General features: G+C 42.6%; 1 protein-coding gene and 1 long non-coding RNA gene across 2 annotated transcripts in view; one reads left to right on the plus strand and one right to left on the minus strand.

The window, feature by feature from the left end:
* The first annotated feature begins 1,577 nt into the window (after window positions 1-1,577).
* evplb (envoplakin b) overlaps window positions 1,578-18,952 on the plus strand; it is a 43,204-nt gene continuing 25,829 nt past the window's right edge. The window contains exons 1-7 of the mRNA XM_061973876.2: window positions 1,578-1,671; window positions 12,441-12,540; window positions 12,604-12,758; window positions 12,872-12,995; window positions 13,056-13,187; window positions 18,623-18,664; window positions 18,743-18,904. Of these exons, the coding sequence (XP_061829860.2) occupies window positions 1,631-1,671; window positions 12,441-12,540; window positions 12,604-12,758; window positions 12,872-12,995; window positions 13,056-13,187; window positions 18,623-18,664; window positions 18,743-18,904 (756 nt within the window). The 5' untranslated portion in view covers window positions 1,578-1,630. The remainder of the gene's footprint in view (window positions 1,672-12,440; window positions 12,541-12,603; window positions 12,759-12,871; window positions 12,996-13,055; window positions 13,188-18,622; window positions 18,665-18,742; window positions 18,905-18,952) is intronic.
* Window positions 12,096-18,952, minus strand: part of LOC140679719 (uncharacterized) — a 36,017-nt gene continuing 29,160 nt past the window's right edge. Inside the window, exon 3 of the long non-coding RNA XR_012051094.1 lies at window positions 12,096-12,950. This is a non-coding gene — a long non-coding RNA (uncharacterized lncRNA). The remainder of the gene's footprint in view (window positions 12,951-18,952) is intronic.

Below are 18,952 nucleotides of genomic sequence, written 5' to 3' on the forward strand. Positions count from 1 at the left end.
CTCCCCAGCCACTTCGTCCAGCTCCTCCCGGGGGATCCCGAGGCGTTCCCAGGCCAGCCGGGAGAGATAGTCTTCCCAGCGTGTCCTAGGTCTTCCCCGTGGCCTCCTACCGGTCGGACGTGCCCGAAACACCTTCCTAGGAAGGCGTTCGGGTGGCATCCTGACCAGATGCCCGAACCATTTCATCTGGCTCCTCTCGATGTGGAGGAGCAGCGGCTTTACTTTGAGCTCCCCCCGGATGACAGAGCTTCTCACCCTATCTCTAAGGGAGAGACCCGCCACTCGGCGGAGGAAACTCATTTCGGCCGCTTGTACCCGTGATCTTGTCCTTTCGGTCATGACCCAAAGCTCATGACCATAGGTGAGGATGGGAACGTAGATCGACCAGTAAATCGTTGCTTTGCCTTCCGGCTCAGCTCCTTCTTCACCACAACGGATCGATACAGCGTCCGCATTACTGAAGACGCCGCACCGATCCGCCTGTCGATCTCACGATCCACTCTTCCCCCACTCGTGAACAAGACTCCGAGGTACTTGAACTCCTCCACTTGGGGCAAGATCTCCTCCCCAACCCGGAGATGGCACTCCACCCTTTTCCGGGAGAGAACCATGGACTCGGACTTGGAGGTGCTGATTCCCATCCCAGTCGCTTCACACTCGGCTGCGAACCGATCCAGTGAGAGCTGAAGATCTTGGCCGGAGGAAGCCATCAGGACCACATCATCTGCAAATAGCAGTGATCTAATCCTGCAGCCACCAAACCAGATCCCCTCAACGCCTTGACTGCGCCTAGAAATTCTGTCCATAAAGGTTATGAACAGAATGGGTGACAAAGGGCAGCCTTGGCGGAGTCCAACCCTCACTGGAAACGTGTCCGACTTACTGCCGGCAATGCGGACCAAGCTCTGACACTGATCATACAGGGAGCGGACTGCCACAATAAGACAGTCCGATACCCCGTACTCTCTGAGCACTCCCCACAGGACTTCCCGGGGTACACGGTTGAATGCCTTCTCCAAGTCCACAAAGCACATGTAGACTGGTTGGGCAAACTCCCATGCACCCTCAAGGACCCTGCCGAGAGTATAGAGCTGGTCCACAGTTCCACGACCAGGACGAAAACCGCACTGTTCCTCCTGAATCCGAGGTTCGACTATCCGGCGTAGCCTCCTCTCCAGTACACCTGAATAGACCTTACCGGGAAGGCTGAGGAGTGTGATCATCACATGTTTGGATTGTCAGACATAAATCCTACCAGGCCAAGAACATGTGCTTCTTCCAATCAATACAAAAATGCAGGACTGGTTGCCAACACTCATTTGTATCAACCTTCTTACAACACATTTTTCATGTGTGATTCAAACGTAAGATAGTTTAAAAAAAACGTGGAATTCTCTGGCGTCAGGAGTGAACAAACCGGTCGGCCCGGTCTCTTTGCACCCCCCCGCCCACAGCGCCCCGCCCCTTTTACACCGACCGCTTTTACTGGCGACGCACCTGCCGGCCTGGGCGGAGCCGAGAGACGCACCTTAACTCAGGCAAGAAGCCGGCGGAGACACGGAGAGGAAGGAAGGAAGGAAGGAAGGAAGGAGCTGGAAGGAGCAGCTTGACACCTCAACAGTCAGTCGTCATGTCGAAGAAACAGGAAAACAGTCCTGTTAAGATCAGCAGGTGAGTGTTCATACCTGTGTTCATACCTGTGTTTATACCTGTAGGTATGTGTGTATAAGTATGTGTGTATAAGTAAGTGTGAGTGATACACTGGTCTAACCTGTCTATTGCACACTGTACAGTAGTGTCTTATGAATGAATGTGTGAGGTTGACTTCTGGTTCTTAGCGAGGGTTCAATTCCCACTCAAGGTGGGATTGACAGGTACCCAAGCCCCCCCGCTCCCCACTGCTATCATCTTGTTATTGTGCAACATGTGCAGCAACAACCACCAGCCCCTTCCTGGGTGATAGCACGCTATCAGTAAGTCTCGTCAAGTACCAACATATCTGACTATGAGGTGTATACCTTCTGAATTAGCTAGAAAATGCTAACATGCTAGTGTTAACATGCAACAAGTGCCAAGATATCTGACTCTGAGGTGTGTGCCTTCGAAATAACTAGAAAAGCAAATATGCTAACATTGCATGCTATCAGTAAGTTTCGTCAAGTACCAACATATCTGACTATGAGGTGTATACCTTCCAAATTAGCTAAAAAGAAATGCTAACATGCTAGCACGAACATGCAACAAGTACCAAGATATCTGACTCTGAGGTGTGTGCCTTCAAAATAACTAGAAAAGCCAACATGCTAACATCAGCATGCTATCAGTAAGTTTCGTCATGTACCAACATATCTGACTATGAGGTGTATACCTTCCAAATTAGCTAAAAAATGCTAACATGCTAGCACTAACATGCAACAAGTACCAAGATATCTGACTCTGAGGTGTGTGCCTTCAAAATAACTAGAAAAGCCAACATGCTAACATCAGCATGCTATCAGTAAGTTTCGTCATGTACCAAAATATCTGACTATGAGGTGTATACCTTCCAAATTAGCTAAAAAATGCTAACATGCTAGCACTAACATGCAACAAGTACCAAGATATCTGACTCTGAGGTGTGTGCCTTCAAAATAACTAGAAAAGCTAACATGCTAACATTAGCATGCTATCAGTAAGTTTCGTCATGTACCAAAATATCTGACTATGAGGTGTATACCTTCCAAATTAGCTACAAAATGTTTTAACATGTGAGCGCTAACATGCAACAAGTACCAAGATATCTGACTCTGAGGTGTGAGCCTTCAAAATAACTAGAAAACCTAACATACTAACATTAGCATGCTATCAGTAAGTTTCGTCATGTACCAAAATATCTGACTATGAGGTGTATACCTTCCAAATTAGCTAAAAAAATGCTAACGTGCTAACATCAGCATGCTATCAGTAAGTTTTGTCAAGTACCAAAATATCTGACTCTGAGGTGGGTGCCTTCAAAATAACTAGAAAAGCAAATATGCTAACATTGCATGCTATCAGTAAGTTTTGTCATGTACCAAAATATCTGACTATGAGGTGTATACCTTCTGAATTAGCTAAAAAATGTTTTAACATGCTAGCGCTAACATGCAACGAGTGCCAAGATATCTGACTCTGAGGCGTGTGCCTTCAAAATAACTAGAAAAGCTAACATGCTAACATTAGCATACGATCAGTAAGTTTCGTCAAGTACCAAAATATCTGACTATGAGGTGTATACCTTCCAAATTAGCTACAAAATGTTTTAACATGCTAGCACTAACATGCAACAAGTACCAAGATATCTGACTCTGAGGTGTGTGCCTTCAAAATAACTAGAAAAGCTAACATGCTAACATTGCATGCTATCAGTAAGTTTCGTCATGTACCAACATATCTGACTATGAGGTGTATACCTTCCAAATTAGCTACAAAATGTTTTAACATGCTAGCGCTAACATACAACAAGTACCAAGATATCTGACTCTGAGGTGTGTGCCTTCAAAAGAACTAGAAAAGCCAACATGCTAACATCAGCATGCTATCAGTAAGTTTCGTCATGTACCAACATATCTGACTATGAGGTGTATACCTTCCAAATTAGCTAAGAAAAATGCTAACATGCTAGCACTAACATGCAACAAGTACCAAGATATCTGACTCTGATGTGTGTGCCTTCAAAATAACTAGAAAAGCCAACATGCTAACATCAGGATGCTATCAGTAAGTTTCGTCATGTACCAAAATATCTGACTATGAGGTGTATACCTTCTGAATTAGCTACAAAATGTTTTAACATGCTAGCGCTAACATGCAACAAGTACCAAGATATCTGACTCTGAGGTGTGTGCCTTCAAAATAACTAGAAAAGCCAACATGCTAACATCAGCATGCTATCAGTAAGTTTCGTCAGGTACCAACATATCTGACTATGAGGTGTATACCTTCCAAATTAGCTAAAAAAAAATGCTAACATGCTAGCACTAACATGCAACAAGTACCAAGATATTGGACTCTGAGGTGTGTGCCTTCAAAATAACTAGAAAACCTAATATGCTAACATTAGCATGCGATCAGTAAGTTTCGTCAAGTACCAAAATATCTGATTATGAGGTGTATACCTTCCAAATTAGCTAAAAAAATGCTAACGTGCTAACATCAGCATGCTATCAGTAAGTTTTGTCAAGTACCAAAATATCTGACTCTGAGGTGGGTGCCTTCAAAATAACTAGAAAAGCAAATATGCTAACATTGCATGCTATCAGTAAGTTTTGTCAAGTACCAAAATATCTGACTATGAGGTGTATACCTTCCAAATTAGCTAAAAAAAAAAATGCTAACATGCTAGCACTAACATGCAACAAGTACCAAGATATTTGACTCTGAGGTGTGTGCCTTCAAAATAACTAGAAAACCTAACATGCTAACATTAGCATGCTATCAGTAAGTTTCGTCATGTACCAAAATATCTGACTATGAGGTGTATACCTTCCAAATTAGCTACAAAATGTTTTAACATGCGAGCGCTAACATGCAACAAGTACCAAGATATCGGACTCTGAGGTGTGTGCCTTCAAAAGAACTAGAAAGGCCAACATGCTAACATCAGCATGCTATCAGTAAGTTTTGTCAAGTACCAAAATATCTGACTATGAGGTGTATACTTTCCAAATTAGCTAAAAAAAAATGCTAACATGCTAGCACTAACATGCAACAAGTACCAAGATATCTGACTCTGAGGTGTGTGCCTTCAAAATAACTAGAAAAGCCAACATGCTAACATCAGCATGCTATCAGTAAGTTTCGTCATGTACCAAAATATCTGACTATGAGGTGTATACCTTACGAATTAGCTACAAAATGTTTTAACATGCGAGCGCTAACATGCAACAAGTACCAAGATATCTGACTCTGAGGTGTGAGCCTTCAAAATAACTAGAAAAGCCAACATGCTAACATCAGCATGCTATCAGTAAGCTTTGTCAAGTACAAAAATATCTGACTATGAGGTGTGTACCTTCCGAATTAGCTACAAAATGTTTTAACATGCTAGCGCTAACATGCAACGAGTACCAAGATATCTGACTTTGAGGTGTGTGCCTTCAAAATAACTAGAAAAGCTAACATGCTAACATTGCATGCTATCAGTAAGTTTCGTCAAGTACCAACATATCTGACTGAGGTGTATACCTTCCAAATTAGCTAAAAAAAATGCTAACATGCTAGCACTAACATGCAACAAGTACCAAGATATCTGACTCTGAGGTGTCTGCCTTCAAAATAACTAGAAAACCTAACATTAGCATGCTATCAGTAAGTTTCGTCAAGTACCAACATATCTGACTGAGGTGTATACCTTCCAAATTAGCTAAAAAAAATGCTAACATGCTAGCACTAACATGCAACAAGTACCAAGATATCTGACTCTGAGGTGTCTGCCTTCAAAATAACTAGAAAACCTAACATTAGCATGCTATCAGTAAGTTTCGTCATGTACCAAAATATCTGACTATGAGGTGTATACCTTCCGAATTAGCTAAAAAATGTTTTCACATGCTAGCGCTAACATGCAACAAGTACCAAGATATCTGACTCTGAGGTGTGTGCCTTCAAAATAACTAGAAAACCTAACATGCTAACATTGCATGCTATCAGTAAGTTTCGTCATGTACCAAAATATCTGACTGAGGTGTATACCTTCCAAATTAGCTAAAAAATGTTTTAACATGCTAGCGCTAACATGCAACAAGTACCAAGATATCTGACTCTGAGGTGTGTGCCTTCAAAATAACTAGAAAACCTAACATGCTAACATTAGCATGCTATCAGTAAGTTTCGTCATGTACCAAAATATCTGACTATGAGGTGTATACCTTCCAAATTAGCTACAAAATGTTTTAACATGCTAGCACTAACATGCAACAAGTACCAAGATATCGGACTCTGAGGTGTGTGCCTTCAAAATAACTAGAAAAGCTAACATGCTAACATTGCATGCTATCAGTAAGTTTCGTCATGTACCAACATATCTGACTATGAGGTGTAGACCTTCCAAATTAGCTAAAAAAAATGCTAACGTGCTAACATCAGCATGCTATCAGTAAGTTTTGTCAAGTACCAAAATATCTGACTATGAGGTGTATACCTTCCGAATTAGCTAAAAAATGTTTTCACATGCTAGGGCTAACATACAACAAGTACCAAGATATCTGACTCTGAGGTGTGTGCCTTCAAAATAACTAGAAAAGCAAATATGCTAACATTGCATGCTATCAGTAAGTTTTGTCAAGTACCAAAATATCTGACTATGAGGTGTATACCTTCCAAATTAGCTAAAAAGAAATGCTAACATGCTAGCGCTAACATGCACCAAGTACCAAGATATCTGACTCTGAGGTGTGTGCCTTCAAAATAACTAGAAAAGCCAACATGCTAACATCAGCCTGCTATCAGTAAGTTTCGTCATGTACCAAAATATCTGACTATGAGGTGTATACCTTCCAAATTAGCTAAAAAGAAATGCTAACATGCTAGCGCTAACATGCAACAAGTACCAAGATATCTGACTCTGAGGTGTGTGCCTTCAAAATAACTAGAAAACCTAACATTAGCATGCTATCAGTAAGTTTCGTCATGTACCAAAATATCTGACTATGAGGTGTATACCTTCCGAATTAGCTAAAAAATGTTTTCACATGCTAGGGCTAACATGCAACAAGTACCAAGATATCTGACTCTGAGGTGTGTGCCTTCAAAATAACTAGAAAAGCTAACATCGGCATGCTATCAGTAAGTTTTGTCAAGTACCAAGATATCTGACTCTGAGGTGTGTGCCTTCCAAATGAGCTAAATACAAAAAAAAGCTAACATGCTAACGTTAGCACCAACAGTAAGCATGTGTCAAGTACCAAAAATATTTGACTTTGAGGTGTGTGCCTTCAAAATGACTGGTATGTTAACACACACACGGGTGTCGTCACTCATTTGCCGAGCGTGACAACATTCCAGCAGGTGATTGAGTAAAAAAGGTGTGGGTTGTCCAGCTACGGGGTGTGTCCGCATGTCTTTCATATCGCACGGGTGATGGAGTGACAGAGCAAACAAAGTGCTGATAAAGTGTGGTGTGCAGGGGGTGGGTGGGCGGAATTGTTAAAAAAAAAAAAAAGTGATTCTTTCTCTCTTGAAAGACTGAAAACATCAAACCTATCAAACTGGTTTGTCCTGAAAAGAATCAGACTGTGCAGCAACGTCTTTTCTTTTTATAATTTACATACTACAAAAAAAAAGTAATAAAAACACTAACAATAATTCTAATATAAGGTGCAGAAAATGTGGAATGGCTTCTCTATGCCAGGAGTGCCCACATTTTTTTACCTCAGGGCCCAACTTTTCCACTACAGAGGGACCCGGGGCCCACTCAAATATGACAACTAAATTAGTAATCTTACTGTTGATTACACACATGTATTTATTCATTATTTATTCAATTATATTAATAATTTAACACACACATATACATACATACATACACGCAAACACATATATACACATATATAGACAAACACATGTGTGTGTATATATATATATATATATATATATATATATATATATATATATGTCTTAATAAGGTTATCCAAAAAATAGTGCTCGATACCGTAGTAGAGCGCAATATATGTATGTGTGGGAAAAAAATCACAAGACTACTTCATCTCTACAGGCCTGTTTCATGAGGGGGGGTACCCTCAATCATCAGATTTTTTTTTCTTTTTTTTTTCCTGATGATTGAGGGAACCCCTCATGAAACAGGCCTGTAGAGATGAAGTAGTCTTGTGATTTTTTTTCCCCACACATACATATATATATATATATATATATATATTTGTTTTTTTTCCCACACATACATATATATATATATATATATATACATATATATATGTATATATATATATATATATATATATATGTATGTGTGGGGAAAAAAATAGCCATTGTATATATATATATATATATATATATATATATATATGTATATATATATATATATATATATGTATGTGTGGGAAAAAAAATAGCCATTATATATATATATATATATATATATATATATATATATATATATATATATACAATGGCAATTTTTTTCCCCACACATACATATATATATATATATACATATATATATATATATATATATATATATATATATATATATATATATATATATATATATATATATATATATATATATATATGTATGTGTGGAAAAAAAATAGCCATTGTTTAAGACTATTTAATCTCTACAGGCCTGTTTCATGAGGGAGGGTACCCTCAATCATCAGGAGATTTTTTTTTTTTTTTTTCCTGATGATTGAGGGAACCCCTCATGAAACAGGCCTGTAGAGATGAAATAGTCTTGTGATTTTTTTTCCCCACACATACATATATTGCGCTCTACTACGGTATCGAGCACTATTTTTTGGATAACCTTATTAAGACATATATATATATATGTGTGTGTGTATATATAAATATGTACACATACAGTGTATATATGTATAGGCTATATGAGTGTATATACTTATATATTACGTACTTACATTACATACATACTCTGATATTACATATACACACACATATATACATACACACACACATACAAACCCCAAAAGCAGTGAAGTTGTCAGGTTGTGTAAATGGTCAATAAAAAGAGAATACAACAAATCCTTTTCAACTTATATTCAATTGAATAGACTGCAAAGACAAGATATTTCATGTTCACACTGAGAAACTTTCTTCTTTTTTGCAAATATTAGCTCATTTGGAATTTGATGCCTGCAACGTGTTTCGAAAAAGCTGGCACAAGTGGCAAAAAAGAGTGAGAAAGTCGAGGAATGCTCATCAAAGACTTATTTGGAACATCCCACAGGTGAACAGGCTAATTGGGAACAGGTGGGTGCCATGATTGGGTATGAAAGCAGCTTCCATGAAATGCTCAGTCATTCACAAACAAGGACGGGGCGAGGGTCACCACTTTGTCGACAAATGCCTGAGCAAATTGTTTAAGAACAACATTTCTCAAGCAGCTATTGCAAGGAATTTAGGGAGTTCTCCATCAAAAGGTTCAGAGAATCTGGAGAAATCACTGCACGTAAGCAGCAAGGCTGAAAACCAACATTAAATGCCCGTGACCTTCGATCCCTCAGGCGGTACTGCATCAAAAAGCGACATGAGTGTGTAAAGGATATCACCACCTGGGCTCAGGAACACTTCAGAAAACCACTCTCAGTAACTACAGTTGGTCGCTACATCTGTAAGTGCAAGTTAAAACTCTACTATGCAAAGCCAAAGCCATTTATCAACAACACCCAGAAAAAGTCAGCATGTGTGATGGTATGGGGGTGTATTAGTGCCCAAGACATGGGTAACTTACACATCTGTGAAGGCACCATTAATGCCCCTGCTTATTTCAGCAAGACAATGCCAAGCCAGGTGTTACAACAGCGTGGCTTCGTAGTAAAAGAGTGCGGGTACTAGACTGGCCTGCCTGTAGTCCAGACATTGAAAATGTGTGAAGGCTAAAATATGAGAAGGGAGACTGTTGAACAACTTAAGCTGTACATCAAGCAAGAATGGGAAATAATTCCACTTCAAAAATGTGTCTCCTCAGTTCCCAAACCTTTACTGAGTGTTGTTAAAAGGAAAGGCCATGTAACACACTGGTAAAAATGCCTTTTTTGCAATGTGTTGCTGCCATTAAATTCTAAGTTCATGATTATTTGCAAAAGTTTCTCAGTGTGAACATGAAATATCTTGTCTTTGCAGTCTATTCAATTGAATATAAGTTGAAAAGGATTTGTTGTATTCTCTTTTTATTTACCATTTACACAACCTGACAACTTCACTGCTTTTGGCTTTTGTACATACATATATTCATACATGCAGTATGCTTTCGGCCCCTAGCCAAACGCGACCCCCAAGTTTGTGCCATTCAAATTGAATGGCACAAACTACTTCCTAGCTTCCTGGCCATAGTCTGCCATCTCATGTCTTGGAATTGCACCCGTGTGCAAAGTCTACTATACAGGTAAAAGCCAGTAAATTAGAATATTTTGGAAAAACTTGATTTATTTCAGTAATTGCATTCAAAAGGTGTAACTTGTACATTATATTTATTCATTGCACACAGACTGATGCATTCAAATGTTTATTTCATTTAATTTTGATGATTTGAAGTGGCAACAAATGAAAATCCAAAATTCCGTGTGTCACAAAATTAGAATATTACTTAAGGCTAATACAAAAAAGGGATTTTTAGAAATGTTGGCCAACTGAAAAGTATGAAAATGAAAAATATGAGCATGTACAATACTCAATACTTGGTTGGAGCTCCTTTTGCCTCAATTACTGCGTTAATGCGGCGTGGCATGGAGTCGATGAGTTTCTGGCACTGCTCAGGTGTTATGAGAGCCCAGGTTGCTCTGATAGTGGCCTTCAACTCTTCTGCGTTTTTGGGTCTGGCATTCTGCATCTTCCTTTTCACAATACCCCACAGATTTTCTATGGGGCTAAGGTCGGGGGAGTTGGCGGGCCAATTTAGAACAGAAATACCATGGTCCGTAAACCAGGCACGGGTAGATTTTGCGCTGTGTGCAGGCGCCAAGTCCTGTTGGAACTTGAAATCTCCATCTCCATAGAGCAGGTCAGCAGCAGGAAGCATGAAGTGCTCTAAAACTTGCTGGTAGACGGCTGCGTTGACCCTGGATCTCAGGAAACAGAGTGGACCGACACCAGCAGATGACATGGCACCCCAAACCATCACCCAACCATGCAAATTTTGCATTTCCTTTGGAAATCGAGGTCCCAGAGTCTGGAGGAAGACAGGAGAGGCACAGGATCCACGTTGCCTGAAGTCTAGTGTAAAGTTTCCACCATCAGTGATGGTTTGGGGTGCCATGTCATCTGCTGGTGTCGGTCCACTCTGTTTCCTGAGATCCAGGGTCAACGCAGTCATCTACCAGCAAGTTTTAGAGCACTTCATGCTTCCTGCTGCTGACCTGCTCTATGGAGATGGAGATTTCAAGTTCCAACAGGACTTGGCGCCTGCACACAGCGCAAAATCTACCCGTGCCTGGTTTACGGACCATGGTATTTCTGTTCTAAATTGGCCCGCCAACTCCCCTGACCTTAGCCCCATAGAAAATCTGTGGGGTATTGTGAAAAGGAAGATGCAGAATGCCAGACCCAAAAACGCAGAAGAGTTGAAGGCCACTATCAGAGCAACCTGGGCTCTCATAACACCTGAGCAGTGCCAGAAACTCATCGACTCCATGCCACGCTGCATTAACGCAGTAATTGAGGCAAAAGGAGCTCCAACCAAGTATTGAGTATTGTACATGCTCATATTTTTCATTTTCATACTTTTCAGTTGGCCAACATTTCTAAAAATCCCTTTTTTGTATTAGCCTTAAGTAATATTCTAATTTTGTGACACACGGAATTTTGGATTTTCATTTGTTGCCACTTCAAATCATCAAAATTAAATGAAATAAACATTTGAATGCATCAGTCTGTGTGCAATGAATAAATATAATGTACAAGTTACACCTTTTGAATGCAATTACTGAAATAAATCAAGTTTTTCAAAATATTCTACTTTACTGGCTTTTACCTGTATAATACGTGCAAATGAGACTCAGAAGTGTACCGACGCAACATATAATAACTCGTCAGCACAGTTATCATGATCAGCTAAATGTTAAGTCAAAAAAAGGATTTCATTTTGAACACACACAAAAGTACCAAAATGTGGTATTGTTGAGTACCAATTCCCAAATTGGTATCGTCAGGTTCAAACACCGATAACATCTATTAGACAAGACAAGAAGCAAAGAATCAAACTGTGACAGGATTGAATTTAGCTCATGAGGAGAAACGTCTGCGGCTGCACACTCGTACAGTCTCCCACCACGCTCTGACGAGGGAGTTTCACGCATCCTCTTTTATTTGGGCCATTTCTGATTACATAGCATTACATTACATTACGCAGCTGCTCCTAAGGGCAGGTGGTCATAAACCGCTATTGCACTCGGTCATAAACAGTTCAAAGAAAAGGTGCCTGCAGCGGTGTCAGGTCCTGCTTCCTCTCCGCTTTGTAGATCTCGGGTCAGGACAAGATCCTCCCGTGGCTGACAATAGATCAAAGAAACCCATCGTACCCAGTGGAGTTTTACAAGCCTTTTGCTTGACAAGATGAAAGACAGCTTTTGCCTTCTCGCATGGGGCCTGAACTCAAATGGAACACAAATGTGTGATAACTTATATACAATTATTCTGACAGGTATGGTATCAGTTCAAATATCCGCCAGGGAATCAAACTAAAGTCTCTTGTTCATAAGACCGAACATCATGTTGGTGTTTCTCCTCAGAACCCAGGCTGCTGACCTGGCTTTGGTCATTTCTCGCATGCAGAAGAAGGCGGACCAAGTGGAGAAGAACATCTTGCGAGCCGAGGATCTGCTAAGTTTGGTAAGGAATCTTCAATCGGTTCGGTCAGAAAGCGGTACGAAGGTGTGATGAGGACTTGTGCAGGACAAGCAGCGCGATGTGAAGAACCAGACTCTGATGCACCAGAAAGAAAGCGCGGACAACCTGTCGGAGGCGGAGGGTCTGATTAAAGACCTCTTCATGGACGTGGACAAGGCCAAGCGCCTGAAACACCCGCAGGCTTCTGAAATCGACCGAGAGTGAGTTGACCGACCGGATGGTGCAGGCACACCTCGCATACCATCACGTCAAGATATCCCCGCCACATTCCAGTTGTCACATGACCTGTCACCCGTCTTGTCCCCGCTTCAAGTGTCAGAAACCTGCACGACCGCTGGGTGAAGGACTGTTCCATCTTCCGGGAGCTCTACGACCAAATGCAGGATTTGGTGCTGAAACACAGAATAGACTGGGGTTCGGCGTTGGACGACAAACAGGTCTGTCCTTTGTCCCTAAATTCTCTCCTTGGACGGAAATAAGTCACATTTGTGTTTCAGAGGCGTTTGGACACGGACGGTTACGGCCTCAGCCTGCCGGACGTGGAGAAGAACATCGCAGCTCACAACATCCTGCATCAGGAGATCGAGGCTTACAGTGACCAGCTGAAGCCCGACACCACAACTTCGCAGGTCAATACAGTACTACATCACTATTTTATAAACATTCACACCTTTCCAGGAATTCTACATTTCCTGGGAAATGTTTTTCCATTTGAAATGAATGGACACTTTTTCAAACGTCCACATTTTTCACGTTTCTAACATTAGCCTGTATTAGTATTTTTTACAGGTATAAAGCGCAGAAAAATGTTCACTGTTTGCATGCTGACGTTGTCATGCTATCCATCCATCCATTTTCTTCCGCTTATCCGAGGTCGGGTCGCAGGGAAGCCCAGACTTCCCTCTCCCCAGCCACTTGGTCCAGCTCCTCCCGGGGGGATCCCGAGGCGTTCCCAAGCCAGCCGGGAGACATAGTCTTCCCAACGTGTCCTGGGTCTTCCCCTTGGCCTCCTGTCGGTCGGACGTGCCCCCAAACACCTCCCTAGGGAGGCGTTCGGTTGGCATCCTGAGCAGATGCCCGAACCACCTCATCTGGCTCCTCTCCATGTGGAGAGCTTCTCACCCTATCTCTAAGGGAGAGCCCCGCCACCCGGCGGAGGAAACTCATTTGTGCCGCTTGTACCCGTGATCTTGACCGCGATCATAGGTGAGGATGTGAACGTAGATCGACCGGTAAATTGAGAGCTTTGCCTTCCAGCTCAGCTCCTTCTTCACCACAACGGATCGATACAGCGTCCGCATTACTGAAGACGCCGCACCGATCCGCCTGTCGATCTCACGATCCACTCTTCCCTCACTCGTGAACAAGACTCCGAGGTACTTGAACTCCTCCACTTGGGGCAAGATCTCCTCCCCAACTTGGAGATGGCACTCCACCCTTTCCCGGGTGAGAACCATGGACTCGGACTTGGAGGTGCTGATTCCCATCCCAGTCGCTTCACACTCGGCTGCGAACCGATCCAGTGAGAGCTGAAGATCCTGGCCAGATGAAGCCATCAGGACCACATCATCTGCAAAAAGCAGAGACCTAATCCTGCAGCCACCAAACCAGATCCCCTCAACGCCTTGACTGCGCCTAGAAATTCTGTCCATAAAAGTTCAGAACAGAATGGGTGACAAAGGGCAGCCTTGGCGGAGTCCAACCCTCACTGGAAACGTGTCCGACTTACTACCGGCAATGCGGACCAAGCTCTGACACTGATCATACAGGGAGCGGACTGCCACAATCAGACAGTCCGATACCCCGTACTCTCTGAGCACTCCCCACAAGACTTCTCGAGGGACATGGTCCAATGCCTTCTCTAAGTCCACAAAGCACATGTAGACTGGTTGGGCAAACTCCCATGCACCCTCAAGGACCCTGTTGTCATGCTAGCTTTTGTTAGTCTAATTTTACAGTTATACACCTCAAAATCGCTTATTTAGTCAATTGGCACGTTTTTCTGTTAGCATACTAATGTTAGCATGTTAGCCTTTTTTTTTTTAGCCATTTTTACAGGTATACACCTCAATCATGTATTTTGGTATTTCACGCACGCTAACATTAGCATGTTAGCTTTTAAAGCAAATTTTACAGGAAAACACCTCAAAATAATTTCTTCGTACTTGACGTATGGTAGCTTTCTAGATATTTGTACATGTACAGTGGTGGTCAAAAGTGTACATACACTTGTAAAGAACATCATGTCATGGCTGTCTCGAGTTTCCAATAATTTCTACAACTCTTATTTCTTTGTGATGTAGTGATTGGAGCACATACTTGTTGGTCACAAAAAACATTCATGAAGTTTGCTTCTTTTATGAATTTATTATGGCTCTACTGAAAATGTGAGGGTGAAAAGTATACATACAGCAATGTTGATATTTGCTTACATGTCCCTTGGCAAGTTTACCTGCAATAAGGCGCTTTTGGTAGCCATCCACAAGCTTCTGCTTGACCACTTGACCACTAAATTGCTGCAGTTCAGCTAAATGTGTTGCTTTTCTGACAATGACTTGTTTCTTCAGCATTGTCCACACCTTTAAGTCGGGACTTTGGGAAGGCCATTCTAAAACCTTCATTCTAGCCTGATTTAGCCATTCCTTTACCACTTTTGAGGTGTGTTTGGGGTCATTGTCCTGTCAGAACACCCAACTGCGCCCAAGACCCAACCTCCGGGCTGATGATTTTAGCTTGTCCTGAACAATTTGGAGCTAATCCTCTTTTTTCATTGTCCCGTTTAAAGCAGCAGTTCCATCCGGTCCTGGTCCTGGTGAAGATTGCAGGAAAGAAATCAAACGCACGATCAGGAAGTAAAACGGGTCACTGGCAGGTTTCAACAAGCTATGGAGCAGACAGGACTTTAGCAAAGGGACCAAAATTTAAATATTTAGCAAGCTACGATACCAAAATCCTTAAAAAAGGCCAAGATCACCATAGTCAGCGCTTTCAAAATGAAATGCTACGGACAATTACTGAAAATCAAACGGTTCCAAAGAATATCAAGCAGGTAAATACGGCATAGTGATTATGAAACATGGTGCAGTTCTTTGGCCCTGTTCGCAGAATGCCAGACCACAGACAAATGGGAAAAAAAAAACGGTCTTTGGCAACCACCAAGAGAATGGTTGACTGGCATCAAAGAATGGTGCCAGAAGAGTTTATGGCAAACCAAGATCTTTGTCAAGTGGAGAAACTGTGTGGACGACTCCATGAACCCAAAGATTTCAAGACTTCAAAGAATTCAAAGATTCTTTTTTGTCAATTGTCAAAACATAAGGAAGAATGGAGATACCATTTCCTCAACCTGCACTGTGGAAAAAATGTCAAGCACACCGCCAAACATTTCAGTTTGTCCGAGGTGTGTCGCTATCGTCTATTGGCATCAAGTTGAATGTACCACTCTTGTCTTTTGCTAAGTCAAGAGTATTTGGTATCCGGTCCTGGTGAAGATTGCAGGAAAGAAATCAAACGCACGATCAGGAAGTAAAACGGGTCACTGGCAGGTTTCAACAAGCTATGGAACAGACAGGACTTTAGCAAAGGGACCAAAATTTAAGTATTTAGCAAGCTACGATACCGAGATCCTTAAAAAAGGCCAAGATCACCATAGTCAGCGCTTTCAAAATGAAATGCTACGGACAATTACTGAAAATCAAACAGTTCCAAAGAATATCAAGCAGGGAAATACGGCATAGTGATTATGAAACATGGTGCAGTTCTTTGGCCCTGTTCGCAGAATGCCAGACCACAGACAAATGGAAAAAAAAAACGGTCTTTGGCAACCACCAAGAGAATGGTTGACTGGCATCAAAGAATGGTGCCAGAAGAGTTTATGGCAAACCAAGATCTTTGTCAAGTGGAGAAACTGTGTGGACGACTCCATCGTCTCCATGAACCCAAAGATTTCAAGACTTCAAAGAATTCAAAGATTCTTTTTTTTGTCAATTGTCAAAACATAAAGAAGAATGGAGATACCATTTCCTCAACCTGCACTGTGGAGAAAATGTCAAGCACACCGCCAAACATTTCAGTTTGTCCGAGGTGTGTCGCTGTCGTCTATTGGCATCAAGTTGAATGTACCACTCTTGTCTTTTGTTAAGTCAAGAGCACTTGGTATCCGGTCCTGGTCCTGGTGAAGATTGCAGGAAAGAAATCAAACGCACGATCAGGAAGTCAAACGGGTCACTGGTAGGTTTCAACAAGCTATGGAACAGACAGGACCTTAGCAAAAGGGACCAAAATTTAAGTATTTAGCAAGCTACGATACCGAGATCCTTAGAAATGGCCAAGATCACCATAGTCAGCGCTTTCAAAATGAAATGCTACGGACATCCATCCATCCATCCATCTTCTTCCGCTTATCCGAGGTCGGGTCGCGGGGGCAGCAGCTTAAGCAGGGAAGCCCAGACTTCCCTCTCCCCAGCCACTTGGTCCAGCTCCTCCCGGGGGATCCCGAGGCGTTCCCAAGCCAGCCGGGAGACATAGTCTTCCCAACGTGTCCTGGGTCTTCCCCGCGGCCTCCTACCGGTCGGACGTGCCCTAAACACCTCCCGAGGGAAGCGATCGGGTGGCATCCTGACCAGATGCCCGAACCACCTCATCTGGCTCCTCTCCATGGGGAGGAGCAGCGGCTTTACTTTGAGCTCCTTCCGGATGACAGAGCTTCTCACCCTATCTCTAAGGGAGAGCCCCGCCACCCGGCGGAGGAAACTCATTTGGGCCGCTTGTACCCGTGATCTTGTCCTTTCGGTCATAACCCAAAGCTCATGACCATAGGTGAGGATGGGAACGTAGATCGACCGGTAAATCGAGAGCTTTGCCTTCCGGCTCAGCTCCTTCTTCACCACAACGGATCGATACAGCGTCCGCATTACTGAAGATGCCGCACCGATCCGCCTGTCGATCTCACGATCCACTCTTCCCTCACTCGTGAACAAGACTCCGAGGTACTTGAACTCCTCCACTTGGGGCAGGGTCTCCTCCCCAACCCGAAGATGGCATTCCACCCTTTTCCGGGCGAGAACCATGGACTCGGACTTGGAGGTGCTGATTTTCATCCCAGTCGCTTCACACTCGGCTGCGAACCGATCCAGCGAGAGCTGAAGATCCTGGCCAGATGAAGCCATCAGAACCACATCATCTGCGAAAAGCAGAGACCTAATCCCGCAGCCACCAAACCGGATCCCCTCAACGCCTTGACTGCGCCTAGAAATTCTGTCCATAAAAGTTATGAACAGAATAGGTGACAAAGGGCAGCCTTGGCTTGCTATGGACAATTACTGAAAATCAAACAGTTTTAAAGAATATCAAGCAGGGAAATACGGCATAGTGATTATGAAACATGGTGCAGTTCTTTGGCCCTGTTCGCAGAATGCCAGACCACAGACAAATGGAAAAAAAAAACGGTCTTTGGCAACCACCAAGAGAATGGTTGACTGGCATCAAAGAATGGTGCCAGAAGAGTTTATGGCAAACCAAGATCTTTGTCAAGTGGAGACTTCATCGTCTCTATGAACCCAAAGATTTCAAGACTTCAAAGAATTCAAAGATTCTTTTTTTGTCAATTGTCAAAACATAAAGAAGAATGGAGATACCATTTCCTCAACCTGCACTGTGGAGAAAATGTCAAGCACACCGACAAACATTTCAGTTTGTCCGAGGTGTGTCGCTATCATCTATTGGCATCAAGTTGAATGTACCACTCTTGTCTTTTGTTAAGTCAAGAGCATTTGGTATCCAGTCCTGGTCCTGGTGAAGGCTAGTAGTCTTGTCCCTTCATCAGATATTTAGCCCAGTCAAAGCTAGCAGTAGTAGTAGTAGTAGTAGTAGTAGTAGTAGTAGGAGGAGTCGTGTCTCAACACGAGCTGGTACATAGTCGTCTGGTTCAGAACCACGATATTGTAGTCTGTCCAATCATTGTGTCCGTACTCAGTTCTTGACTTTCCGCTTCTTCTTCTTCTGTTCACTACTTTCCTCTCACGCTGATGTCAGTCAACAGTTCACCTCTCATCCTTCCCAACAGGGCCAGTACGCTGAATTTAAAGTAAAACTGGATCAACTTTTGGTGAGTCTTTTCTTTTTACCGCACTCAACAACTGGGAGTGTTGGAGGAGGACGTGGCTCTGATGTCGTGTTGTTGCAGGAGAACTCCCGCAGGAGGCGTAAACACCTGGCATCTCTGTACGAGTACATGCAGAGCTGCGGTAAAGAACTGGACTACTTGTCTCAGCAGCAGGACAGGATCCTGCACAGAGACTGGAGCGACCGCATGCTTGACCCCCAAACTGTTCGCATGGAGTATGAGGTCAGTCATGTTTTAGAAGTCGTATAGCATAAGGGATACTTTGCCGTG

The sequence above is a fragment of the Nerophis lumbriciformis genome, linkage group LG22, assembly GCF_033978685.3.
Source record: "Nerophis lumbriciformis linkage group LG22, RoL_Nlum_v2.1, whole genome shotgun sequence".
Lineage (NCBI taxonomy): Eukaryota > Metazoa > Chordata > Actinopteri > Syngnathiformes > Syngnathidae > Nerophis > Nerophis lumbriciformis.